Raw genomic sequence first — 26,923 nt, forward strand, 5'->3', positions numbered from 1 at the left:
TGGAGGGATGGTCAGCTCCAATGATCCTCACTGCACTCCTAATTGTCCGTTGCAGTCTGGCCCTGTGCCGTTTGGTGGCAGACCCAAACCAGACAGTGATGGAGGTGCAGACAGACTGAATGATGGCTGAGTAGAAAGTGGTCAGGAGCTCTTAGGCAGATTAAACTTATTTAGCTTTTTTAGGAACTATAACCTCTGCTGGGCCCTTTTCTGAATAGTGTGAAAGACATTACAATGTGAGGCCCATTAATCTAGATCACGAATGTTAGTGTTCTATGTGACTGGCGCTTCCTTCACCACTGCGACTTACATAACCTGGTAGACTGGACATCCCTCCATAGCAGACGGCTTCATCACTGGCTCCTGCTCATCTACAAAACCATACTTGGCGTAACACCTCTACCTCTCTTCCCTTTTACACCTGTCACACTCTGCCCTCAATCTGAGGTCCAGTAATTTCATTAAACTCTCCATCCCCAAAGCCCGTACAGTCTTTGGTCGCAGCGCCTTCTGGTTTGCTGCAGCTAATGTCTGGAACACACTACAAAACACTCTCAAACTCTCTGCCCTCATGTCACACTCTGTCTTCAAACAAAATCTGCCACAAATTACAGCTGACTCTTGCACCTGTTGATCAGGCAGCCTTGCCACATCCCAATGTCTTAATGCTTTTCAATGTATTTGTATTTATTTTTATTGAACATATTTATTGAATAATTATGCAATTTTCATCTTAGTGTAACCTTGAGGATGATGAGCCGATATAACAGGGGCTTCAATTAAGAGGCCAAGACGGTCAGCGTGGGGTCAATCTGCCATTTATTTGACAATGAATAAAACTCTTAAATACCACAGTCGATGAAGGAAAAGAAGATAGACAGACATATCACGGCTGGGGAGCCAACCACTCACTGCCTAGGACACTGGGAGTAAAGTAAATCAGAAATATTAAAAGGAGAAGTATAAACCCAACACACATCAAATGAAACCACCACACTATAAGTGAACTCCCAGCGCCTCGACCACACGGTGAATGGAGGACACCGCCAGCCGCAACGCTAGAAAACAGGAGAAGACAATGTTAAAACCAATAAAACCAAAACATAAAATACTAAACTAAAATAAACGGCAGTCAGTGCTATGCCTCTACATTTTAAAACAGTGAAAGTTTCAGTCCGGGGGGCAGAGAGTTAAGAACACAGCCAACTCACACGAAGGACACAGAGAGAGTCACACCCTTTGTCACACTGCTTTTAATGAGTTCCTGTGTTCCTCTTGATTGGTCCCAGCTGCTGACCTACTGCTATATTAGTACTAGTAAATGTTGTATTTATTTATGTGAACTTTTTAGGAATGTCTTGTCTATCTGTTGTGCCTGCGCACTTTATATGTTTCACCGAGGGAAGTGGGAAACGTCCTCTCGATTCCTTGTATGTCTTGACATGTGAAGAATTGACAATAAAGCTACTTTGACTTTTGACTTTGACAATTTTATATAAAGTTGTTTTCTATTTCTAGCACTCCCCTTCCCCTCTCCCCTCAAAGCACTTTGTTCAGGCTGCATTTGCAAATAAGAATTTGTTCTTAAATTGCTTACCTGGGTAAATAAAGGTTAAATAAAAAATTACTCACTTAGTATTTCACAAGAGAGGTTTGTGTTCTTTAGCTGTTGGAGGCAGATATTTTGGAACCATCGTTTAATGGCCACCAGTGGCCTGACCTAGTCCGTCTCTCACATAGAGATTGTGACAGCAATATCATTCCTCGTTATTACAGCTGTACAGAGGTGTCAAGTAACGAAGTACAAATACTTCGTTACCTTACTTAAGTAGAAATTTTGGTTATCTATACTTCACTGGAGTAATTATTTTTCAGACGACTTTTTACTTTTACTCCTTACATTTTCACGCAATTATCTGTACTTTTTACTCCTTACATTTTAAAAACAGCCTCGTTACTCTATTTCATTTCAGCCTTTAAAAAAAAACTACCTAGTTAAATTGCTTCATCCTGATAGAGTGAATTTGGTTGTGGAACTGTGGCACAGATGTTCTTGTCCAGTTTTGTTCTTACATCCGTTCCCTCAGATTCCTGCAACTAAACTTGGATGTACATTCCAATAAAGGTTAGGATAAATGATAACATGCCTCTGAAGTTTGACTTTTTGTACCATTACAATACTTATAGGCAACTAGTCATCATATCTTCTGCTCTCTGAAACACATGTTAATGCTCAATAGTACACATATATGGTTCTTTAATATATTTGCATTATACTAAGATGCATTCATTTTCAATGGCTTTTTTCCTTAATGGCTTTTTCCCCCTTACATTACTTTTACTTTTATACTTTAAGTAGTTTTGAAACCAGTACTTTTATACTTTTAATTGAGTAAAAAACTTGAGTTGATACTTCAACTTCTACAGGAGTATTTTTAAACTCTAGTATCTATACTTCTACCTGAGTAATGAATGTGAATACTTTTGACACCTCTGCAGCTGTATCATCTGAAAGCGTGTACTGTACCATAGAAACTATATTCTGCTCTGGTCGTAGGAGGCGTGTTTCTCCAGCAGGGGGCGCTGCCTGTTTCATGTCCCTCCAACAGCAGTAGAAGAAGAAGAACGTCATCGCGTTGTGGTTTTCAACAACATGAGAGCTTCTTCTGCCTGCTTGCAAAGCTAACTGAATACACCAAATCTGACACATATGTAAGTTTCTGATGGAGTTTACGTGTAACTGTTGCATAATGAGAAATGTGAAGAGTGTGTTCAGCCCTGCGTAGTGGTTACTTACATATTTATGACAGTAAAGCAGGTCATTGCTTTAGCATTACGTTTAGCAGGAGGCTAGCGCGCTACATGACTGAGATAGTTTATTGTTCTAAAAATAAAAGAATTGTTATCGGCACTTTAACCACTGCGGTTTACCGTTAAGTATGACAGATTTGTCTCACATCTACGACTCTTGGTCTCACAGGAGACTCAAACTCAAAGCTATACTGTGTTGATAAGGAGCTCACACTGTCATTATGATACACCTGGATTGTCTATAATGAAAATAATGCCATAATTACTTTTATCTCCACAGAGGCCCAGTATTTTTTAGATTTATTAAGAAACATGCACTCTGCATAGTGAAATACAAACATAAATAACATGGATCTTTCCTCAAAGAAGGGAGGAACTCCCAATCCCGTGGATATGACCACCAGTGAGAAGGTATGTTTACATTATTTACATTATTTTTCTGCAATAGGTCATTCTTTTTATATGCAAGATTTAAACCTTTATGTTGAGCAGATAAGCCGTTCACACATAGCTACAGTTCTTAAACCTATGTTGCCTAAAATGTTAACTTCTGAGAGATATGGGTTATTATTTCCTACCCACTTGGGACGTGACAAGCTTAATTGCATGAAGAGTTCAATTGTTTCCCTTTCTCCTTTCAGGTTGTGGAGCTCCTGAATCAGGCTGCTCTCATGACCACAGATGAAAAGCTAAATGTTCTCAAACAGGTTGGGAGTCCAAGCTTTATTAACCAAACATATCAATTGGTGCTAGTTTTCATCTTTTAGGGCCAAACTAGATATTACATTTGTTTTGTGTGTGGTTTTATTTTTTGTTAAAACTGAATTGATGGTACTTTTTAGTGACGTAGAAGTTTTTACTGTTTATTTTTCATTAAATATTTGTATTAAAAAGTGCCCGCTTCCTATCTACATCTGCATTTAAATATTAACTTTAAATGGTAAAGTAGTAATTTAACTAGTCTGACTCACTGAACCGATTTCTTCTCCAGGTTCAGGAGCTTATCATCAACAAGGATCCATCTCTTCTTGACAATTTTCTGGATGTAAGTAAACATACATACCCTCTTTGTGTCAAATTGTAATTTGTCAAACTATCCAAGTCTTCACACTTAAGTAAAATCACAATAAATTCACATGTAATCCATAATCGTCCTACTTTTTATTCTGCAGGAGATGATTGCTTTCCAGACTGACAAGTCTATTGAAGTGAGAAAATTTGTAATTGGATTTATTGAGGAAGCATGGTGAGTTTTCGACAGCCAAGACTTTATTGTGTAAAATGTTTACATTTTTAGGAAAACTGTAAATCTGCCATGCAAGTTTCTCAGTGTTTTGCTTGCTTGTATTTTAATCAGTAAAAGGGACAATGAGCTTCTACTCAGACTCATCGCCAACCTGAACATGTTGCTGAAAGATGATAGTGTGAATGTGGTGAAGAAAGCCATCCTTACACTGACTCAGCTGTACAAAGTTACACTGCAGGTATCCACAGTAAATTGGGTGTAGTCACCAGCTACATTTATGCAGTTTCTTTTGCAACTTTTCCCTCTTTTTCTAATTCATACACCTTTCTAATTTTTTTTCCCCATTAAACTTTGTTGTTTTTTTTTTTGTTTTTTATTTTCATGTCAGTGGTTGGTCCGCTCCAAAGCGGTAACAGAGATGCAGGAGCCATGCTGGGATTTGGTCACACAAATGAAAGAGGAAGTTCTGGCCTTGCTGGACTCTGAGAATGACGGCGTTCGCACTCACGCCATCAAGTTTACTGAATCATTGATCATCACTCTTTCACCACGGGGTTCTGATTCTGATGTCCCCAAACGGCAGGAAGGGGACATCAGTCTGGACAAAGTTCCCAAGGACCATTCATACATACGCTATGGTTGGCATTTTATAATCTTTTTAACAAGAAATAATGTAATAGTTGTGTTTTTTGCGCGTGAAGTGATCTCTTTTCAAAACATATCACCGGTCATTACTGTGCTGTGTAACCAACAGATGCTTTGTGTGAGGAGGGAAAGACTGCCTTGGAGAAGCTGTTGAAGTTCATGGTCCATCCGGCTATTTCCAGTATCAACCTCACAACAGCACTCGGTTCCCTGGCCACCATCGCTCGTCAGAGGCCGATGTTCATGTCAGAAGTGGTTCAGGCGTATGAAACACTGCATGGTGGGTGCTTCTCCACCAGTCATGCCCCTAATTTATTTGAGTCTCATACTTGTGTTTAAGTTTTTTCTTCTTTACCGTCTTGAACGTATACAAATATTAGAGCTGCACAACAATTACGAAAACATGAAAATTGTGATTATGACATTGCTTGTAATATATTGTATATCAGGGGCTACTCCAGTATGTAGTTTTAATGTTTTGCTGCTTTGCTAAGAATATTGACTGCAAACATTACATTTCTACAGTAACATAGACACTGAAAACAATTAAATGTATTAGTTCTACTTCAATGACATTGCCATATTGGGGGTGGGGACAGCACAGTCGCAACTGTGATGTTGGCGATAAACCAGCCCACAGCGTTGCAATTATTTCAGGAGAATGTCTTCATGCTCCTTAAAAACATTTTCTTCAGAATTTGGAAAACCCTTAGTACAGTAAAGTGCCAGATAACCAAATTGAAATAACATTGTTTAAAAAACAAATAGTAATAAACTAGCACAAGGAACAATCTACCTCAATGTGGTTATACTTCAGTAAAAAATACTTGCTTTGCTTTGTGTTGACTTGCGTCCTGGGGTAATGTGCTGTGTGTGTGTGTGTGTGTGTGTGTGTGTGTGTGTGTACATGTTTGTTTTTAGCATTGTTTTTCTTCGCTAACAACTTCTTGTCATCACAAGACTCACAACCTTCTCTGCGTACTTTTAGCACTTCAGCCAATGGCATTTAAATTAGGGGCAAGCTTCTAGGGCAGCAAGGATTCATCTGATTGGCCATAAATGTTTTTGACATTCATGGTTGAAATTAAAACATAATAGATGGCCATTCATTGCAATGTTTTTTGCTTTCACAATATTGATATGTGATTATGATTAACTTCTCTATATGGTGCAGAGCAACCCTAAAGAGTATTTAGATAAGTGTTTTTTTGTTGCTTTTTCCCCCCTTTTTAGCAAACCTACCCCCCACTCTGGCCAAGTCTCAGGTCAGCAGTGTTCGAAAAAATCTGAAGCTGCACTTGGTGGCAGTTCTCAAACATCCGTGCAGCGTGGAGTTCCAGGGTCAAATCAGCACCCTGCTGCTGGATCTGGGAATGCCCCAGAGCGAGATCACCCGATACACACCGGCGCCGCGTGAGCAGCGCAAAAGGCCACGTTATGATCAATACACAGAGGGAAAAAAGGTCAAGATGGGTGAGTTTGTCACTATATGGAATCATTCTTTCTGATTTTCAGGTTTTTGAATTTTGCATTGTGCCAACATATCATGGTTTCTGTGAGTCTCGTGGCCAAAATATTTTAATGAGTCACAGATCCAAGTCTGTACACAGTTTTGGCCGTAGAACACCTGCAGGTAGTCATTGTAAACGCATTACTGATCGGGCATGTTGCCCTGCCTTCAGAGCCGATGGAAGACGACGAGGACAAGGAAGAGCCAGCTCAGCTCTCGGCTCCCAAACCAGTTGTTGTTCCTGTCGCACAGTCTGCCATTGACCTCACAGCCGAGTTCCTGCATCCACTGCTGAGCCCTGAGAACGTCGCCAACCTTGTAAGCAGCTCTGACTTTTTCATTTTGTTCCCCTTCACTTTCAACTCATTATGCCCCACAGTTCACCTGATTACATCTGTCGTAATGTTTAGGTGCTCATCAGCATGGTGTACCTGCCCGATGTCATGCCAGCATCTTTCCAGGCCACATACACACCTGTTGAATCAGCAGGTACTGATGCCCAAATTAAACATCTAGCCAGGCTGATGGCTACCCAGATGACTGCAGCTGGGATTGGTCCAGGTGAGTTACAAAAGTATGCACAACTAAAAGTCTGTACCTGTGAAATAGGAGGTTTTTGCGTGCAAGTATGTAAACTGTGAAGTGTTCTTCTTTTGTACACAAACGGACTCACAAGTAAGCAGGAAACTTTTGTCAGCGTCTAAAATATAAGCATATATTTTGTAAGTAAACTCATACATAAATTGGTCTTATAAAAATGCATGTTCTGATACTTTATATCTTAGGACTTGAACAGTGCAAAGCAAGAGAGGATGAAGCAGTCAAAGGAGAAACAAGTGAGGATGGAAACTCTAAAGACACGCTCATCAAGCGCAAAGTTCCACCTATGATGGGCCAAGCCATCTCGGTGGTGGGGGGTTACAGTGATAAACCTCCCACCACAGAAGCTCCCACTGCGGTCAAGAGACTTCCTGAGCCCATCCTTCCATCTGCTCAAACCAAGTGGGTTCTGGCACTCCTTGAAATAACGCAGTAATTATTGAGCACTTTCATCACCCAGCATGTTTGTATTCTTTTCCAGGATGACGGGGGCGAGTGGGAGAAAGAAAGTGTTTCGGTTATCCGACGTTGTCCAGCCTTTATCAGACACTCACATTGAGCAGTCAACTTCGAAAGCAGTGAAGAGGATTCTGCATTCAGAGAAGGCAATTGCACAAAGCGGAATGTCCCATGTGAGTAGTCTAAATGATGCTACGTTTCTTCATTGCACTGTGAGCTCAGTTACGACGGCATCAAACCCATGTGGCAGGTCAGGGTGAAGCTCCTTTCCAGACTTGTGACGCAGTTTGAAGGAATGATGAAAGAAGACGTGCTGGAGTTTATTCTGGATGATATCCGGGGGAGAAGCGACTTGGCGTTTTCTCTTCTCTACCAAGAATACAACACCTACCTCAGCCAGCTGCCGTCAGGGCTGCTGGACAGCTACGACCACTGTCTCTTCACACTACTGTCAGGCCTGCAAGAGAAACCAGAGCAGAGGGATGGGTGAGACTCCATATCTATTACTGCCTTGTGATTACCGTGTTATTCCCCAGCTGATAAGCTTATGGAATTAAATGTCCTGTGATTCCTCTTCCAGACTTTTTACCAAGCTGGTACTGGAGGCTCCCATTATAACAGAATCAGCATTGGATGTGATACGTCGATACTGTGAGGACGAGGTAATGAAACCACAGCTTCTCATATTCTAGACATGTCCACAAAACAGTCTGTCAACCAGTTACCTTTCTTTCAGTCTCGGGTGTATTTGGGCATGACGACTCTGAAGGAGCTCATCATCAAACGGCCGTCCAGGCAGTTTCAATATCTGCATGTCCTTCTGGACCTGAGCTCACACGAGAAAGAGAAGGTGAAGCTTGGCGTTGTCCCTGACCGCTGAAGTGATTAATTGACTGATTTCTATGCTTTTCCTGTGTTAAATCAGCTGATTTATTTCAGGTACGGACCACTGCCTTGGCTTTTCTAAAGCGCATGTATGAGAAAGACCAACTCAGGGACTACATAGAGAAGTTTGCGCTAAACTACATGCAGCTTCTGGTTCACCCGAATCCTCCATCTCTGCTGTTTGGGGCTGACAAAGATACAGGTTTACATTGCATTTTTAACACACCCCTAAATGGCACCACTTGGTCCATTATAACTTCTCTACTATACAAACTTTACCTTTTAAAAAGTAAAACTGAACATGAGCCCTCGTTTTCTTGTGTTTGTGGTCACAGAGGTGGCTGCGCCCTGGACTGAGGAGACGGTGAGACAGTGTCTATTCCTCTACTTGTCCCTGCTTCCTCTGAACCACCGGCTGGTCCATGAGCTCGCGTCTGTCTACACTGAAGCCATTGCTGACATCAAACGCAGCGTGCTTCGAGCCATAGAACAGCCTGTAAGACACTCTCTCTTCTCATTTTTTACCTCTTTCTGTTAGAAAATATTTCTATTTTGTTCTTCCTGTACATCTCAATTTAAAAATATTATTTTAAAATATAAACCAGTTATCTGATTAGTGTTTTTGAGTATGAGCAACTATCTCAAAACGTTTAGGTTTATAGGAGGAAGAAAAAAAAAAGCAAACACTAAGAGTTTTGTTGGAAATGGTGATACAAACCTCTCCAGTAAATGGAGTCTTCCACGGGGACAGGAGGGACCATCTGTTTCAGGGTTTGGTCTTCTGCACCTGCAAGCCTGCAGTTAGATGCCAGAGCAAAGTCTGAGTTGTTGCACCAAAAGTTGCACCAAATTTGAACTATATTGTCTTTGGGTGTGAACTGCTCCACCACAAGAGACATCTGAATAGTATGGGGTCCTATAATGTGTCATCTCTGGATATTTACAAAAAAGAGCACATATGATTTAATTAAGTAATTTGTCCTTGAAGTTTGGAGTGTTTTTTGGATAGAACAAACTAAAGGTATTTAACTTGGAACGACCTTTTGATTATACTCTAGAGACTCTTTCTTAATCATTCTTGTAGATCCGTGGAATGGGGATGAACTCTCCAGAGCTGCTGCTGTTGGTTGAAAACTGCCCCAAAGGAGCAGAAACTCTGGTGACTCGCTGCCTCCACATTCTGACTGATAAAGGTAAGGAAACCAAATAATAAAGCAACTCACTTTTCATTTGTACAGATGGTACTTAATCAGAGCAATTTTGGTTTAACAGAAATGTAACTTTTGAATGATTTAATTCACATATGATGCAGCTATCCTGCACAATATGAGAACATTATGAATTGTTGATGTGAGATGAGTCTTCCTTTCCTCCCTTCAGTGCCTCCATCACCAGAGCTGGTGGAGAGAGTGCGAGACCTTTACCACAAACGAGTCCCAGATGTTCGCTTTCTCATCCCTGTCATCAATGGTCTAGAAAAGGTAGCATTCTAGACAATATTGATCTCTGAATTCATCCAGATTGATTTACTGTAATATTTCTCACTGGTTAATTTTGTTTCTCCCTCGTTAGAATGAAGTCATCCAAGCCCTCCCAAAGCTCATCAAACTTAACCCAATCGTCGTCAAGGAAGTGTTCAACAGACTCCTGGGAACTCAGCACAGTACGAGTCATTTATCTTCATCTTCGTTATTTATTTTGAATAAGAACATGACACACATATCCATACTTTATATTAGCATAATAGTTCAGTAAAGGTTTTAGTTTACAAGAAATAGATTTGAGTTTGTAGCTTAATACATTTTTAAATCAAATTAGTGTTATTCTGCATTTTCCTTTGATTTCTTCTTTATTCTTAATGAAATTGCTTTATTTATAGCCTTTATTTCCTTATTAGCTATATTTGCTGTATATTAGCTAAATTTTCAGCATCTATGGATTATTGTTTTAAAGGGTGACATATTCTGATCTGTCTCTTTTTCTAGGTGAGGGAAGCTCCTCTGTGTCCCCTCTCACCCCAGGAGACCTGCTCATTTCCTTACACAACATCGACTCAGCCAAATGCGACATGAAGTCAATCATAAAAGGTTAGTGTTCAAAAATTCAGCAATGAAGCGAAGCCGAGATGTTCCCAGTTCTTAGGTCTCTTGTTTAAACGACTGCTGGGAATGAGGATTTTGGATGTGTTTGTGCAACAGCTACCAACCTGTGCTTCGGAGAGAAAAACGTGTACACATCAGAAGTGTTGGCCGTGGTGATGCAGCAGCTGATGGAGCAGAATCCTCTCCCCATCCTGCTCATGCGTACCGTCATCCAGTCACTCACCATGTATCCCAGATTGGTTGGGTTTGTCATGAACATCCTGTCCCGCCTCATTGTCAAGCAGGTTAGCCCCCAACAGCCAAATGACGATACATTTTATTATGTATTTTTCCTTCTATTAACTATACTAATGCTTATGTCGAATGATGATTCTGTCTGACAGCGACTTCACTATGACGATCAGTCCAATACCAGTCTACAGAAATTCAGATATAATCGTCCACAACTGAACACTGACAAAATCTTCTTCTTTTTTTGCTCTTATTGACTCACTTTTGTCCTCCAGGTGTGGAAGTATCCCAAGGTATGGGAAGGATTTGTGAAGTGCTGCCAGCGGACAAAGCCTCAGTCTTACAGCGTGCTCCTTCAGCTTCCGCCCGCACAGATGACGAGCGTGTTTGAACGCTGTCCGGAATTAAGAGCGCCTCTTCTCCAGCATGTCCACTCTTTTACGCCTCATCAGGTCAGGGCTGTTTCCACATTTGAGTGACTTAATTTCTTTTTTAACATTATAATTTCCTGCGAACTAACTATGTTTTCTCTAAAACAGCAAGCTCACATACCTTCCTCCATCATGGCAGTCTTGGAAGCAGATAAAAAACCAGAGCCAAAGCCTGTGGAGCAAATCATAGGGAACGAGGTACCTGATGAAGAAAGTGCAGACACTTTTTTTTCGTTTTTTTGTTTGCTTTGTATGATTGACGTGACAAATCTATTGAGGTTCTTCAGTTCATTTAATATTTATAAAATTAATTTTGGCTTTAAAACACAACTTGTTATGGTTCCCATTTAAAATTTTCTCTGATCTAATAGATGGAAGCTGCTCCAGCCGTCTCACTTTTGGAAGAGACTCAAATCACAGCACAGACAGAGCTAGACATGTCTGCCCACCCAGAGCCACCCATAATGAAAGATTATGAGGAACCAATGGAGCAAGAGGAGGCTGATCCAGTGATACAGGAAGAAAATGATGAAAGTATTCCACAGGTAATGCTTCTGGGGATCAGTAAAATTAAACGGTGAAACTCTTTGTGTCATATGTACCTGATCCTTTTTTTAATTACACCTATATAAAGGGTGTGCCTATTTGCTTACTGTCTTTTGGAGTACCGTGAACATGTTATCCACCGATTAGAGTGAATATGAAAACTAGTTAAAAAGTATACCAATTATACACCAAAATCAGGGTGTATTTACAGTTTGTTTGCTTTTTCTCCAAATGCAAATACACCTACAAACCAACTAACTCTTTTCCCATTGCCAGACACAGCATGGTTACTTTGTCTGCTAGTATTGTACAGGACATTATTGCTACCCAATAGTAGATTTAAATTTGTTTAAATCTACTATTCTTTAGGTTGATTTGGAAAAAACAGCTGATACACCACCACCTCACTCAGAGATGACCGAAGAACCGATGGAGGAACCTGAACCATCAAACCACCAGGACCACCCTGAAGACAGTGAAGCTAACGTCACAGGAGCTGAGGCTGGAAGTGGCTGTGAGGATGCAGAATGAGGGTCCACTGAAAAAAGTAACATTTCTCCAGTCTGAAGATTTTCTTCAGGATTTTGTATTTTTTTTTTTTTTGTGTTTGTTTTGTTTCATTTAGATGATGTAGAGAAAATACTAGTTATATTTGTATGAAATCGTTCCAAAAGCAATTAATGTCATTTTGAGTTGGCAAATAAATCAAGACTTTGGTTTAAAATCACCTCTGGCTGTTTCATCTCTCCTCTTTGACGTAAATCTGAACAAAGATGTCTGATTATATGAATGTTCAGATAGGACGAGCTGAATTTACTCTTAAGTACCTTTGTGACACATTGACCCCATGCATGGTTGTGTATGAGTTTGATTTTAATCAAGAGGTAACATGTAGCATGAAATATGATTCAACAGGAAAACAAAAATTCACAATGCAAAACTTTTCAGTTTGATGAATACCTGTGAACAAAGTGTATTCTAAGAAAATGTTTTTGATAATAAATGACTGCCATGTTAAACTTTAGACTTCACAACAACGCAAATTGAGAAAATTCCGAGTTGAGACCAGGTTGAGACACTGGCTGACTCTCGCGAGAAGAAGCTTTTGGAAGGCTAATATCGCGAGATTAAGCATAAAACTAGTGGACTGTGATCTCAGGTGACCTGCTTTACTGCTAGGTGGCACTTTTACTGCTTTTAAAAGTTTTAAGCGTCGCAATCACACACCTTATCCTGCCAATATCCATGAAAACCGACTGGTGCTTTTTCTGACTTAGTTTAAATGAAAGCCGTGATTCTCGCCGCCGGATACGGCACCAGACTCCAGAGGGATGTCTCCTCCGACAGTAGCGGGAGGTTCGCTCACCTGGCCGGCGTGGCGAAGCCGCTCCTCCCGGTGGGAGCCTGCGCTCTGGTCTCCCACTGGGTCCACGCTCTCACCGCCTCTGCGTTCGTGGACGGCATTTATGTCGTAGTAAGTGCATCATTTCCTCAAGACGTTGCGCTCATGTTACCATTTCAGAGGCCCTACAGTTTGAACCACTGTGTTTACAGCGTTGACATGTATTAAGCCTGATTTATGGTTCCGCGTTAAATCGACGCAGAGCCTACGCCGTAAGGTCTGCGTTGGTGTGACGCGGAACCATAAATCAAGCCTTTGGGTTGCCAACCGTCCTTTGAAAAACGGAATCGTCCCATAATGAGCTGAAAAGGGACGCACTTTGTCCTGTATTACTCAGAGTTAAAAAAAATAGTCAGAAAATGCCAATGGCAAATGACATTGAGCTGTTGAATTCATAAGTTATTTTGTTCTGTTTTACTACAATTGTAGTCTACAGTCATGGCCTTTGAGGCACAAATATGTTTACAAGTTTTCTACAGACTTTGTTTGCACTTTTGTTATTACACTAAAAATGTGCACTATTACAGAATTGATGTTCTGCTTTCTTTCTATTGTTTTATATAAATGTATATAATTTTACGTTAAGCAGGACAGGTTTCTGTTTAAGAAGGATACTTTATTTTATTCAGTTGCGTTTATTATTTTGTATTAAAGTGAATTGCTGGATAATTAGTTCTATGTGTTCATTCATGGCATTCAAAAATATGCATCTAATTCAATTCAGCTTAGAGTTAAATAGTAAAAAAAAATCGTTTCCCTCACAAAAAAAAAAGGGTCTAAAAAAATTCACTACGCCAGGAAAGGTGAAGGCAATCGGGTTAGCTGGCCCTGCCGATGAGGTGTCCCTTATTTATTTTTCAGGGAGTTGGCAACCATATGCGACATGTTAATTCATACACAACCTAATCTTCTCTTGTGTGCACAGACCAACGCTCTTTACCAGGCTGCATTTGAAGAATGGGCTGCACATTTCACAAACGTCAAGATTCTCAGTGACAAGACAAGAAGCAATGACGTAAACACAACACGTCTACCAACGTTTCACTGATTAAACCTGACTTTCATATTAATCTCATTTCCCGTTTAGGAGCGTCTGGGTGCGGTGGCCTGCCTGCAGCTTGCAGTTCAGCACTTTACTATTGAAGACCATGTTGTAGTTATTGGAGGGTAAATCTTTGTTAACCTAAAAGTAATACATGATAAAATGTGATGTTGAATGTTTTTTTGAAATGTAAATCTGTACATCTAAACAGTGATACCCTTTTTAAAGAAGACTTTAGCCTTGGGAAAGTTAAAGAGGGGTTTGCAGATGTGCAAGCACAGAGTGAAGACAGCTGCTTGATCCTCTCCTACGAGTGCAAAGAGGAGGGTGAGTGTTTTAAAAAGCCACACTGATAAAGAGCAGCTGGAGGACGTTTTACCAGTTGTTCACATTAGTACATAAATACTGTGTGCATGTGTCTCCACAGAAACCCATAAATATGGTATATTGGAAGTAGGCGATGATTTCCGTGTCCTCTGTATGAAGGAGAAACCTCTTCCTTCAGAAACCAAGTCAAGGAGAGCAGTAGGTTGACTGTATTCCTTCCTCATGCCTGACGTATACAAGGGGCGTAATCATAGTGCTTTTTTCCCCCCTCAAATTTTCAGTGAACCAACAGCTGTTTCTTTCTTTTCTTTAAAGTGTCCTTGTTTCTATGTGCTCTCAAAGAAGGCGATTCCTCTGTTAGACGCCTTTCTCAAGGAAAAGAAGGTAAAAAAAGGAATGTAAAACAAATTCAAATTGTTTTTTTTTTAAAACAATCACACAGCTTTCTTTCATCTGCAGGATGCTCCAATTGAAGAGAAAGATGCTCCAGGAAACTTTGTGTCTTGGCTCATTCCCAGGTAATTTCTGCTGCGTCGATAAACATTTAGGGTCTGGGTTTAAATCAGAAAGTTATCCAGCAAATTCTTTAATGTGTCCTTTGAGAAAAACACTGTTTAATGGAATCACCAACATTGCAGTGCTACCTTTCATTGCAAATTCAGTTTCACTTAAAAAAAAGTGTACTTGAAATGCCTTGAATGCTGAATCATTGTGGGGAGTTAAATCATTCTTCTATATGCAAAGAATTATCTGCTCCAAATTTAAAAAAAAGGCTTTTTTTTTGAACAAGTATATTAGTTAACATGTCCAAATTCCCATGTTTCTTCCTCTCTCAGGAAACCAGTTTACATTCATCAAATATCTGGACGTTTCGATGTTGGAAACTTGCCTTCCTATATTGAATGTGACCTTTACTTCAGGGAAAAACTTAAAAATGTTAAGTCTTACATGGTTTAATGGAAACACGAATTAACAAGTAAAATCATAACCGGAAGAGATTAAGTTATGAAATTCTATGCAAATTTTATGAACACCGAACAAATGTATGTATCTCACCAATTGTGACCGTAAATATATCTTTAATACAAACACATAATTTTCTAATTAATATTTTCTAATAAATGACCTTTATAATCTACCCAGTGACGAGTCTTGTGCATTTGTCAGAGGCCTTTTCATGGCTGTTTTCCAATTTTGCAATGCGGGAGCCAAACTGCATGGCTCTCTTGGGAAAGACGGCTGACGGACCGAGGCCGAGCTGCTTTGCTGTCAGTCTCAAGAGGAGTTTCTCCCCAACACCTCGTGGAAGTGACAGATCAGCCTTCTCCCACACAGGCAGGGAGTTCAAGTAGCTCACCACATCCTCATCCAAGTAGGGGAACCTGCAGGAAGAAGATATTATCAGTGCCAGTTTACATCTAAATCCACCTGTGGACAGAAGTATAATTATGCTTATGTGACTTAAAGAGTTAAAATGGAGGTAAACACAAACTTAAAAAGCTCAGGTTACAGCCTACAGGTGAGGTGACAGCAGGGCCCGGACTGAACTGAGGAAGAGCATCCAACAGGCCAAACAGGTACAGAAGGTGCAGGACCAGAGATGTGTCAGGTTGGGTTCTGAAGCTGTGTGCTGATCAGCCGGCTGGAGTTTTCAGACATTTTCAACCTTTCCCTGCAGATTGCTTCAGTTCATGCTTGCCTAAAGTCCTCCATCATTGTGCATGTGTCGAAAAAATCTGCTGTCACCAGCCTCAAAGATTACTGCCCTGTCGCTCTGACACCGGTGGTCAACATGTGCTTTGAGAGGATTGTCCTAAGTCACATCAAGGACATCATCCCTGCTGCTCTGGACAGACATCAGTTCACCTACAGGGAGAACCAATCAACAGAGGATGCAGTCTCACTAGCCATACACACAGCCCCGTCTCACCTGGAGCATCCCGACACCTATGTCCGGATGTTATTTGTAGACTTCAGTTCAGCTTTCCACACTGATCCTGGACAAGCTGCCACTGAAACTTCCCAACCTGGGACTGTCTGCCCCCTGTGCTTCTGGATCAGACTCATCAACAGGCCCCAAGTGGTGAGAATTGGGGACTGCAAATCATCCACACTGATCCTGAGCACAGACACACCGCAGGGGTGTGTGCTGAGCCCGGCCCTTTTCACCCTGCACGAATGTTCTGCTATTCACTCAACAAACGTGGCTGTGAAGTCTGCAGATGACTCCACCGTAGTGAGTCTCAATCAGACAACGATGAGACTCACCACAGAGAGGAGATCCAGCACCGGATAAGGTGGTGTTTAGACAACAACCTTGTCCTGAACAACAAGCAAGGCTAAGGAGGTCATTGTGGACTTCAGGAGATCCAGGAAGACAGAACACACCCCTCCCCTCATTGATGGGGCAGAGGTGGAGCGGGTGGACAACATCAAGTTCCTGGGTATCCACATCATATCTGACCTCGCTTGGTCCATGAACAAATCACTGCTGGTGAAGAGGGCCCAACAGAGGCTCTTCTTCTTGAGGAAGCTGAAAAGGACTGGACTCTCCTCTCAGCTTCTGACAAACTTCTACAGAGCCACGATAGAAAGCATCCTCTGTCTTAGTGCAACAGTGGAGCTGTACAAGACAGGAAGGACTTGCCCCGTGTAGTGAAGACAGGGGATTGTGGGGAGGCCTCTCCCACATCTGGATTCAATATACAACAGTCGGGTCCTAAGGAGGGCCAGTCGTATTGCCACAGACCCCACCCAGCCAGGACACGAACTGTTTGTGCCTCTTCAGTCCGGAGAGAAGTACAGGAGCATCAAAACCCACACAAACAGACTATTTACTTTAACATTTTTTACATTTATTTAGATATATTTATACTGTGTCCCTATGTGTCTTACCAAGGATCTCTTGGCTTACCCAAGCCAAGAGATCCTGAATGAAACTTCATTATGCCTGCAGAGTGACAATAAAAAAAATCTTGATTGTTGGAAAATCTACAATTAAAAATGTAGAAAATAATAATGGATTCGATTTTTAATCACATTTTTCTACGGACACTCAAAGCGCTCAGAATGGTTCCATATTCTTTCATACATACTCCTCATTCATACTTGGTAAATGAGTAGCTACAGCTGTCCTGGGGCAGACCGACGGAAACGTGGCAGCCAATATGCGCCTAACGGCCTCTCTGACCACCATATCCATCCATACACATTCACACACCCGCGAGGCCCTCACTGGAGGCGAGGAGGGTGAAGTGGTTTTGTCCAAGGACACAACGACAGATGACTGGGGGGAGCGGGGTTCGAACCTTTGGTTCGATCATTGGACGGCCCACTGTCGCCCCCCGAAAAGTGTATGAACAAAGGACAAAACAAAAGGTCTCAGAAGGGAAGGTGATGCCTTAACAATACTAAGCACTGCTCTAGTGTGTGTGTGTGTGTGTGTGTGTGTGTGTGTGTGTGTGTGTGTGTGTGTGTGTGTGTGTGTGTGTGTGTGTGTAAAAGTTTGTTTTTTACCAATGATGAAGTGCAAAACACAGTCTTACTCTGCCAATAACTAACTTTGTACACAGAAATGATCGGTTTACTAAGCGATTCCTTAATATAATTAAATAATTGTAGGAGGTAGAACTTGTATTGTTGTATACAATAGTATAAATTATTAGGGAAAAATGCCCTTTTATCCAAAATATTTTACAATATATATTCATATTCAGAGCATTATGATATATTTGAGCTTTATTTGACATGCACTGATGGCAGTTCCAAATTATAAAAATGGGATTGTGCTATTTTCCATATGACAGCAGGTGGTAGCAAAATAAAGCATCAACAAGCACCAAATGAAATAACTTCAGGGTTTCTTTGTTTTTTTTTCCCAATCAGTTGCACAATTAAATTCAGTGATTTCAAGAAACGGCTCGGAGCTCACTTTTCACGCCTACCTAGCTTCTTTCCCGTGGTCTCCGATCACTCTGTCATCTCTGCCCAAATTCCTGGAGGATATTCTTCCTATCTCCATGGCCAGTTCCTGGATGAGTCCTTCATGTCCAGACATCTTAAATCGTACTCTGTGCCTGGAGTAACCTGCTAGCTGTTCATCTGCTCCAATTCCAGTCAAAATGACCTGCAGTCATTGAGCAAAAACACAGTAAAATATCAGTGCTCAGCACTGACCCAAAAAACAAAATACAAAAATCTCTGTTTTATCTTAAAATAAACAATTAATGACTGCTGTTTATCCCTCAGTACTCAATACAGTGCAATGGCCCAGAGGACAGTCACGTGGCATCATATAGATCAATCACTGTTTAAACAGAGTTCACAAAGTTCCATTCCTGGAATGCAAAGTGCAGAAACTGATGTTTATACTTCACCTTAGCAGATGATGTGAAGGGCTTCTGGTCACTGTCCTCTGGGATGATTCCCCTCCCTCTTGCAGCGAACCATACTGCACATCCAATGCTATCATCCAGTACTGTATCCAGTGGATACACTAAATGGCAGATGTGCTCCTGGCGCATTTTTTGCAGCTCTTCCTGTGTTACATTGATTTCAACAAAATTCCATTGTCTTTCAGGATCCAAATTTTGTAATTCCTTGAGTCCAGCTTTTCCAGTAAGTCTGTCTGGAACATCAAATGGACTAAATGTTTGAGAGCCAGCCTGATCAATATTGGAATCTGTGGGTTTCTTTCTGTGCTTTTTGAGTTTTTTGGCCGACTCTTTCTGCTTTTTTGGCTCCTGTAGTTGAAATGCTACATTGAGGAGATCTATTGGCTGATCAACAGGTATGTGGCGATCAGCTAAGGCAGCCAGGATCATTGAATCAATACCTCCTGAAAAGAGTATAGCAACACTGGCACCGCCACTTGTAAGAGCTGAATGGTCTTGTGTCTTTAAAGGTAGAGACTGAACACGTCGCCTCACGGCTTCACTCAGGACTTTGATCAGATTGTTCACCTCATCAGTTTTCTCTCTGCTCGCCAGCAACTCCTCCAGATCACTGGGAGACACATGTGCATCTGGATGGATTTCTGTCTTATCTATTGACTTTGGTAGGGACATATTTAGAGGAAACACTGGTGAGGTGAGAGCAAGGCCTTCTTGGTTCATCACAGCATTGCAGCCACTGGGAAAAGACTCCAGTATATTTTCAATGCAAGGAGAGATTACATCATTTCCAGCATTAACCCAAGGAAAAATTTGAAATGCCACTGAGCCAGTTTCTGCAAATGCCTTCAGATCAACCCGGTAAACACCAACTGCTGGAATTTCTTTCCAGTTTGACTGATCAGGTGTAGAAATCTGGGCTGCCACAGATGTCAAGGTCAAAGCACATATTTTTTCATCAAATTTCCAAAGCAAACTCCGTCTCCCAAAGAAATCTCTGCCAAACCAGAGGTAGTCTCCAGCTTTCTGGTAGTAAACAAACCCCCATGGTCCCTGTATGGTAGACAGGACAGTAAGAATCTCTGAAGGGCTCTTGCAGGATGACAACTTCCGGGACACAACAGCTGTGTCATTTTCCTCCACCATTACCGGCAGCCCTCCAAAAATCTCTCCATTCCACACTAGGATGTTTCCATCATCATCTTGAACTGGCTGAGGGGTAAGGAGACCCCTCATGTGAAGAACATGGGCAGAAAATGAAATCTGACAGCAAGAATTTGTGCCTGCTACTGTGAGATCTTGGCTCGAGTTTGGTCCTCTTCTGCTGAGATATTGATCAACTGTTTTGGCCCGCTCACACTGAGCAGACGACAGACTCAACAGACAGAAGATGCCGCACATGGTTGCAGTTTTACATATCCTGCAGCATCTTTTTCATATCATCCACTTCCTCTGTGAACAGAAAATAACATCAGTTATTCTTATCTCCTACATGATCCTAAAAAAATCAGTACAGATAGATAACAGATTATGTTGCACTCAGTTTATCAATTCTTTTCTTTTCTTACTTTTGCTTGCCGCCAGCGTTATATTTCTGTCAGCCACGAAAAATATGTTACTATTCCTCTGCTGGATGTAGACTTTCTGGATAAGAAAAAAATGAATAAAAATAATGCATAAATATACAAAAAAAAAAAAAAAAAATTTTATCCACATACAAAAAAAAACGAACTTCACCCAATTTTAATCTATAGAGAAAATTGGGTGAATTTCATATAGTTATATAAATAAAATATACAATATATAACATTGGAGATACTTTAAAAGCACCACTTTAACATATTCATAAAGTGCTTCACAGTGGGTTTTTGCATTCACCCACCCACATTCTTAGGTGGCACTATGTATGAACTAAGTATGTGCAGGCATATGAACTATAAACACACACATTATATATATATACATATACATATATATATATATATATATATATATATATATATATATATATATATATATATATATATATATCAGTTAAGGCTAGAGAAATTTGGAATAGTTGTAATAACAACCTAAAAATGTGTCGCTCTATTGTCAAGTTTAAGAAATTGTTTAAAGAAAATACTGTAAATAAATATAAAACCCTATAATTATAAAGTGTATTATCAAAAACATTCTAGGATGTGAAACGTCAATTTTATATTTTGTCTTACTTATTTTTTTCTTCTTTATGTATTGTTTGTTTCCACTGAGTAAAAGCTAATGTCTCATATTTTTGCTGATCATAAGAAAAAAGGGTAGGCACTATAAGCTACGGCTTCAGCCTACACCTTTTCGGCAAAAGAAATGTTGTTTTTTTTTCTTCCTTTTCATCTTGTTCTGTACAAGCCGAAATAAAGATTCATAACCATATATATATATATATATATATATATATATATATATATATATATATGTTACATACAATAACGCCTTGATCAAGTGGCTGTTCTTAGGACACTTTGGCAAGTGGTATGGGCCTTGACCCTTGACCTTTTGTCCATCTACTGTATAGTTGCTATTTATTGTGATTATGGCACAACCATGATAATTGATAGATACTTTACTGGGACCTCTGTTGTTTAAGTTCTATAATATTTAAAATATTCAAAAGAAAGTGCGCAAAAATATAGATAGATAAAAAAAAGAAAAAGAGGTAAAACATTTAAATGTATATTTTTTTTAACAAAATTTAGAGTGTTTTAATATAAAAATATTTTAAATTTAAAAATATATATAATATTCTGTGTATTATTTATGTCAGGCATCGAAGGGTTAAATAAACTTTTCAGTCAGACCTTTACTGTGCCCCGAAATAACTTTACTCACCCGATTTTTCCTCAGATTGGAGAGTTCGTACACAACAACTTTCTGCTCTTTTAACTGTAACAAAGCAACACGTGTGATGTCACTGCATGGCAGAGTGCTTCATTTTAACAGGTCCACAAAATAATAATCCACACATACTATCCATTACATACCATAAACATGTTTGGGTTAAAATACGTTCATATTTGCAGAATACCTGCTGGAGGCGCATGTGCTTAGTATTTTAGCCACAAAAAGCTTCGTTCAGCAACAATACCTTTTTGCTCAGTTCCTCCTTTAGCGCGGACTGTTCATCCAAATTATCATTGGTGTCCTGGCTTTTGTAAGACATTTTAGTCGAAATACACACAAAAGAAGGATCACAGGCTACAATACTTTGTTAATTTCAAGCCAACTCACTTTAGTGTGGTGTAAAAGTGTAAACACCTAAACAGACACAAAGTTGTTCCGGGTAAGCGAAGGTTTGGTCGGTTTTAAACGTACTGCCCCCTGCAGGCGGGCGATGGTAACAGTCATACTAATGCAGGCGTGTTTTATTTATAATTATGCGCCTTTTACTCAAGAACACATGAGGTAGAAACAAACAATACTATTAATAATAATATTTTGATGTGTAATAATCCAGCACAATAACTACATCTATGTGCAATATTCTATATTCAACTAATGGTCGACTAACAGTTTGCTTGGTAGATACATAAGCAAAATATACATTTATATTTAACTGTTTAGATATATTTTATTTTATATTAGTACTAATGTTTAAATTTATTGATATCATTTATACTTTCATACTTCTCTAATACTTTTCAATGGGAGCATCTGCAATGAAAGGCAATTTCCCCTTGGCGATCAACAAAGTATTTCTGATTCTGATTCTGATTATTTACGTTACCATTTCTGTTATGCCAGGTAGAGGGACCATGCTTTTGTGTTAAAGTATTACACACTAAAATATACTATTGCTCTTGCTCTTAATAAAGTAACACACACAACAAAATCTATACAATACAAAATAAATATAAAGGTTACTCTGAAACAGCTGTAGAATGTATAGGGCATTCAGTCAGCACACTGATATTCAAGAATTAAAACCAGTAATATTCTACTCAAAAATTACAGCCTGTTTTTTGGTTTTCAGTTCAGGCTTTGGAGTTGCAGATAGTACAATATCATCAATTATTTATGAACACGTGAGGTTTACTGGCCAGGCAGTCGTCAACAACCGGTCCACATGACACAAATGTTGATTTTTGCCCCAGAAGTTGGTCAAACACGGGTCAAAGTTGGCCAACAAACACACCTGTCTGGGGTGTCATGCTGGCTTGCTGCCAACTTAGCTGTATTGATCTGAAACAGCTGTCTGATGTTTGCTGTTTCTTGTCCTTGGAATGAGGGCTGTCATTTTAGAAGAGCTGAACATGTCGCCACAGTCAGACACTGACCTTTGATATTTATTGTTCTCCGGTGGAGATGCAAGCACGCGTCAAAGCCTTAGGTATCAGAAAGCGGTGGTATCTTTCCACAGAAACAATAAGAGAACATTGTTTTGTTTCAAAATTGGGTAAAGATGATCTTAATCATTGTTTCTGGCATTCTTCTTAGTCACTTAGATGCTTGGTTAATTCACTGTGTCAACTGTCATGAGATTTAGGGGAAACCTCAAGAATCTAGTCTGCAGTTCTCCAAGTAGGTTTAATTGAAATGTCAGAGAGCACACTTCATAACTATATATCACTTCTTTTGCAATACTGTCTAAAAGCTTAGCGGATGCATGTATAAAGTGCACTAAGAAATTATGAATGATTGGACGCGTGTGCTTCAGGTGAGATTTGATAGCCTCTACCTCTGGCCCTCCTTTAGCTGTGGCTTGTGAGTATCAGACCACAGCAGGAAAGTCATTCTCATATTTTTATCCTGAAAGTATAAATTTAGCCCATGTAAACACAGCTTGTTGTTCCCCCGCCGGCCTGTAAAAGTGGCTGACATACCTGCAGGTCACATGACCACAAAATAACAGAGCAGCCGCTGATGACAGTGTTGTGCAACTCATAGGTAGCTTGGCTGTCCAGTTATCAAGGCTAATGATAATTCTATTAAAGAATTATTAATAATTAATAAAGTTGACTATTTATCAAATTGTATTATCAAAAATGATAATTCTCGTAGGGGCACCACCGCCGGGGCCTTACTTCCGGTGGAATTCGATAACTAACAGCAGAAAATCAGTCTCATTATGATTTGAATTATCCTGCAGAACAGCAAATCTTACAGAATAACAGTGAAGGCGTGATATCCGAACACTAGGCTCTGCTTAAACAAATCAATTTGTGACCAAATCTTGCATGAAATAACACAACCACTCATAAAGAAATCAATCAGAATTTATTTACATACGGGTGTCAAAAGATGATAAACGCAACACCCAAATAAACCTGATGGCAGAAATGGCTTAAGTATCCATAAAACAATTAATTAACTAGAAAAACAACAATCAATAAAATGAAACATAAACGTTAAATGCATGGAATGAAAAAGAAAAGAAATCAAGCAATAATAACGAGGATACAGAACATCTACAGTTCAAACAGGGTTCCTGTGGTCTTTTAAAGATGGACGCGCCCTCTTGGCCACGTGCAATTAGAACGGATGGTGATCCCGGTGTTAAACCGTGATCAACTGCAGAAAACAGCGCTTTAAAACATGAATGACTAGCAGAAAGTAGTGACTACAAATTAATGAAAACAGTCCTTATAATGATGGTGGTGTAATCTCAGCTCTGAACACAGATTTAGCTCTGTAACACTCCCAGTTAAACTCATACACCCAGGTCTCACAATCTCACACACAGTTCTGAACACTCTTAAATCCTACTGATCACTGCTACGCGGGCTCACGTCTCCTCTGGGATCCGGAATCGGGTGCCTGCGGGTTTGTTGACTGGGTTCGCGGTCCTGCTGGGGTTTCGCAGTCAGGCTATCGCGTCCCGTCCCTTCCCCTGAAACGGATTAGACAGCGGCGGGGCCGCCTCGTGCCGGGCCGTGGTTCCGGACCAAAACGGAGGCTCACACGCATTCCTAGGCGCGGCGGGGGGACCGGTATCTCCTTGCCGTGCTTCCCTCTCTGCGCCGGTCGCCGACGCGCGGCCGTCCGGGCCCCGGGAGAGCTCACGCCGGGCGAGACGCCGGCCGTCCGTCCCCGATCCCTGCGCCGGTTCGCAGACAGGGGCTCGGAGCGGGGAGGGGGGGTTCAGTCAGAGAACTCAATCGCAGCTGTGTCCCGATCTGGTTGCCGGGAGCGCGTGGGCGTCGGAAGCTTGGATCTGTGAACTTAAAGAGGAACAGAGTTTAGTGAGAAATCGGAGCCTCCCGGGGGACCGCGGCTTCAACGGGCTGCAGGTCCAACGGAGCGGCCCGATGGGGCCTTACACCTCCCCCCAGCCGGGGGGAGAAAGGGAGATGGGATCTTGGCCCAGAGCCAAACGATCCAGCTCGGATGAGAGGGTGATCAGAAGAGGACGAGGAGGAGCAGCGGCAGGGGTTTTGATCCTACGCGCGCTGCGGTGACGTCATCGGTGCCTCATTGCGATTGGATGAACGCCGCTTGTAGGCGCCACCCCCCCCCGCAAGGCATGCTGGGGGTTGTAGTTCAGGCAACAGCGCCATTTTATGAGGCACATTAAAGCGGAAAAGGGGGGGTTCAAAGAAGCAGTACCATTTTGAGGTCTGGTTTTGGCTCCGCTGCATCCCGACCCCTGCTTAGGTGTCATAAAACCCCCAAGGAAGTCTGTTTTCCCTGGCAGAAACCCTGCTGGGTCCTTGTTTTGATCTCCGGCCATGCCGTGGGGGTCGTAAACGGGCTATCTCGACCCAGGCCGAGATAACCAGGAGTTAGCAGAAGGGGGTCGCAGGACTTCAGGAAGAAGGGGCAAAGTCTGGTTTTACAAGTCCTCATAATCACAAAATGTTCATACATTTTATAAGTTCAGATGGGCATATGGTCGGGCACAACATCCCCCCTTCGAATCGAAAACCGGAATGCAGGGTCTGGTTGTCGAATCTAACAACGGTGCACCAGTCCATGTGGTCATAAACTCTGGTTGGGGGCGTGAGGCTAGCCTGGTTAGTCCACTAGGCGAGCAATGCACAAAAATATGAAAAGAAAAACATATTCAAAGCAATAACATCATTCATTTACCTAACACAGTGATATCACTCTTAAAGTGCGGTAGATGAAAGATAAAAGGAGGGGTTAGTTAGGTTTCAGTATGCACACTGTACCTAAAATCAAAAACCAACAATTTAACCACTCTTTGATTAATTGCTAGGCGACAAAAACACACCAATTAACTTATGTCGGCTACGGAAGCCTGGAAATTGTGTGTAGGCGTGAATTTTTTTTAACGCCCCAAAGTATCCTACCCCCCTTTCAGGTGTGGAGCGGGCTTCCACTTCTGGGTCAGAAAAATTGTGAGGGGGCCGCTGCATACAAGGTAATGCAGCTGTTCAGTGTTCTTTTGCTAAAAAAAGTCAAACGTGGGACCCCCCTTGCTCTGAGGTACGGCGTCTGCGCCTTGGTTGTTAATCGTGATCTGTTCTCCTCTGGTTTACTTTAAGAAGACGCTGAGCTGCTTCTTCAGCGTCAGTAACAGTGAAAACTGGGAAGGGCCGCAGCTCCTTTCGGGTAATTAATTTTTGGCTTACTCATGGTGGCGTCTGACCAGGGGGCTCAGGGGATGAGATGACCGGGCTCACCACTTTTGGGTCCAGCCTAAGAACAGACTTGCCTGTCGGTCGATCTCTATCAGCCTGCATGTCCACCTCTGCTGGTTCTCCGTCCACTGCGATGAGCTCTCTGCCATTAATAACCACACCTCAGCTCACGATCCAGGCCCCAGCGCTTCGCTTGGGATTCTGGCAAGAGATTACACTTATTAACGAAGTCAGCTCACGTTATCACCCAGATTAGAAGAAATTAAACCGATAACAAACCCTGAGAGACTGGGGTATTGGTTATAACCTTAGAAGCAAGAACCAACTGAAAGGAATTAATAAAGTGAATTAAAAGGGAGGAATCTTTAAATAACTTTAAATTAAAGATTCAACTTAAAACACGGTAGAGATTAATCTGAGAAGATTAATAACTCACATGGGGTAATCAGCAACAGTTCAATTAATAGAATTAAAGAAATTAAGTCAACCATTACCTTCAGTTAAGTATGGTTGCAAAAGGGAATTAATCAGAGATTAATAAAATAGTGATCCCTCAATAAAAGTTCAGATTAATAAAAATCAGGAATTTACAGCGAGCCAACCATTAGTTTCCATGGAACCTGGTTGCAAGAGGAAATTACTCAAACAGATTCACAAAAATTGAGTGATAGAAAAAGTTCAGGTTAATAAAATTAACAGAACTTAAAGCAAACCC

At 41.0% G+C, this 26,923-nt stretch overlaps 3 protein-coding genes across 5 annotated transcripts; 2 read left to right on the top strand and 1 right to left on the bottom strand.

The window, feature by feature from the left end:
- Positions 1 to 2,616: 2,616 nt before the first annotated feature.
- Positions 2,617 to 12,193, top strand: sympk (symplekin). Its single transcript, XM_061723836.1, has 27 exons — positions 2,617 to 2,712; positions 3,092 to 3,222; positions 3,453 to 3,518; positions 3,803 to 3,856; positions 3,984 to 4,057; positions 4,169 to 4,295; positions 4,446 to 4,695; positions 4,812 to 4,982; positions 5,936 to 6,175; positions 6,385 to 6,530; positions 6,623 to 6,773; positions 6,998 to 7,214; positions 7,294 to 7,444; positions 7,522 to 7,757; positions 7,852 to 7,933; positions 8,008 to 8,121; positions 8,211 to 8,358; positions 8,492 to 8,652; positions 9,241 to 9,349; positions 9,537 to 9,637; positions 9,729 to 9,819; positions 10,142 to 10,243; positions 10,355 to 10,542; positions 10,765 to 10,941; positions 11,029 to 11,118; positions 11,292 to 11,465; positions 11,836 to 12,193. Exons 2-27 carry the CDS (start codon positions 3,160 to 3,162, stop codon positions 11,995 to 11,997), a joined length of 3,645 nt encoding a protein of 1,214 aa, XP_061579820.1. The 5' UTR covers positions 2,617 to 2,712; positions 3,092 to 3,159; the 3' UTR covers positions 11,998 to 12,193.
- Positions 12,194 to 12,577: 384 nt separating this feature from the next.
- On the top strand, positions 12,578 to 15,375 carry zgc:136439 (uncharacterized protein LOC678627 homolog). The gene is made up of 8 exons (XM_061723840.1): positions 12,578 to 12,940; positions 13,794 to 13,883; positions 13,956 to 14,035; positions 14,122 to 14,237; positions 14,338 to 14,435; positions 14,553 to 14,621; positions 14,697 to 14,755; positions 15,074 to 15,375. The coding sequence occupies exons 1-8, from the start codon at positions 12,749 to 12,751 to the stop codon at positions 15,192 to 15,194; spliced, it is 825 nt and encodes a 274-aa protein (XP_061579824.1). The 5' UTR covers positions 12,578 to 12,748; the 3' UTR covers positions 15,195 to 15,375.
- asnsd1 (asparagine synthetase domain containing 1) lies at positions 13,583 to 21,923 on the bottom strand. 3 transcript variants are annotated; one of them, XM_061723837.1, is made up of 6 exons: positions 21,753 to 21,923; positions 21,497 to 21,550; positions 20,197 to 20,272; positions 18,614 to 20,080; positions 18,182 to 18,363; positions 13,583 to 15,619 (listed from the first exon to the last, which is right to left on the bottom strand). In XM_061723837.1, the coding sequence occupies exons 4-6, from the start codon at positions 20,027 to 20,029 to the stop codon at positions 15,373 to 15,375; spliced, it is 1,845 nt and encodes a 614-aa protein (XP_061579821.1). In that variant the 5' UTR covers positions 20,030 to 20,080; positions 20,197 to 20,272; positions 21,497 to 21,550; positions 21,753 to 21,923; the 3' UTR covers positions 13,583 to 15,372. The 3 variants fall into 3 exon arrangements, with proteins under 3 accessions (XP_061579821.1, XP_061579822.1, XP_061579823.1); XM_061723839.1 differs by having other exon boundaries at positions 15,507 to 15,619; positions 18,169 to 18,363; XM_061723838.1 differs by lacking the exon at positions 21,497 to 21,550.
- Positions 21,924 to 26,923: the final 5,000 nt, after the last annotated feature.

Source organism: Cololabis saira, chromosome 6 (genome assembly GCF_033807715.1).
Source record: "Cololabis saira isolate AMF1-May2022 chromosome 6, fColSai1.1, whole genome shotgun sequence".
Taxonomy (NCBI): Eukaryota; Metazoa; Chordata; class Actinopteri; order Beloniformes; family Belonidae; genus Cololabis; species Cololabis saira.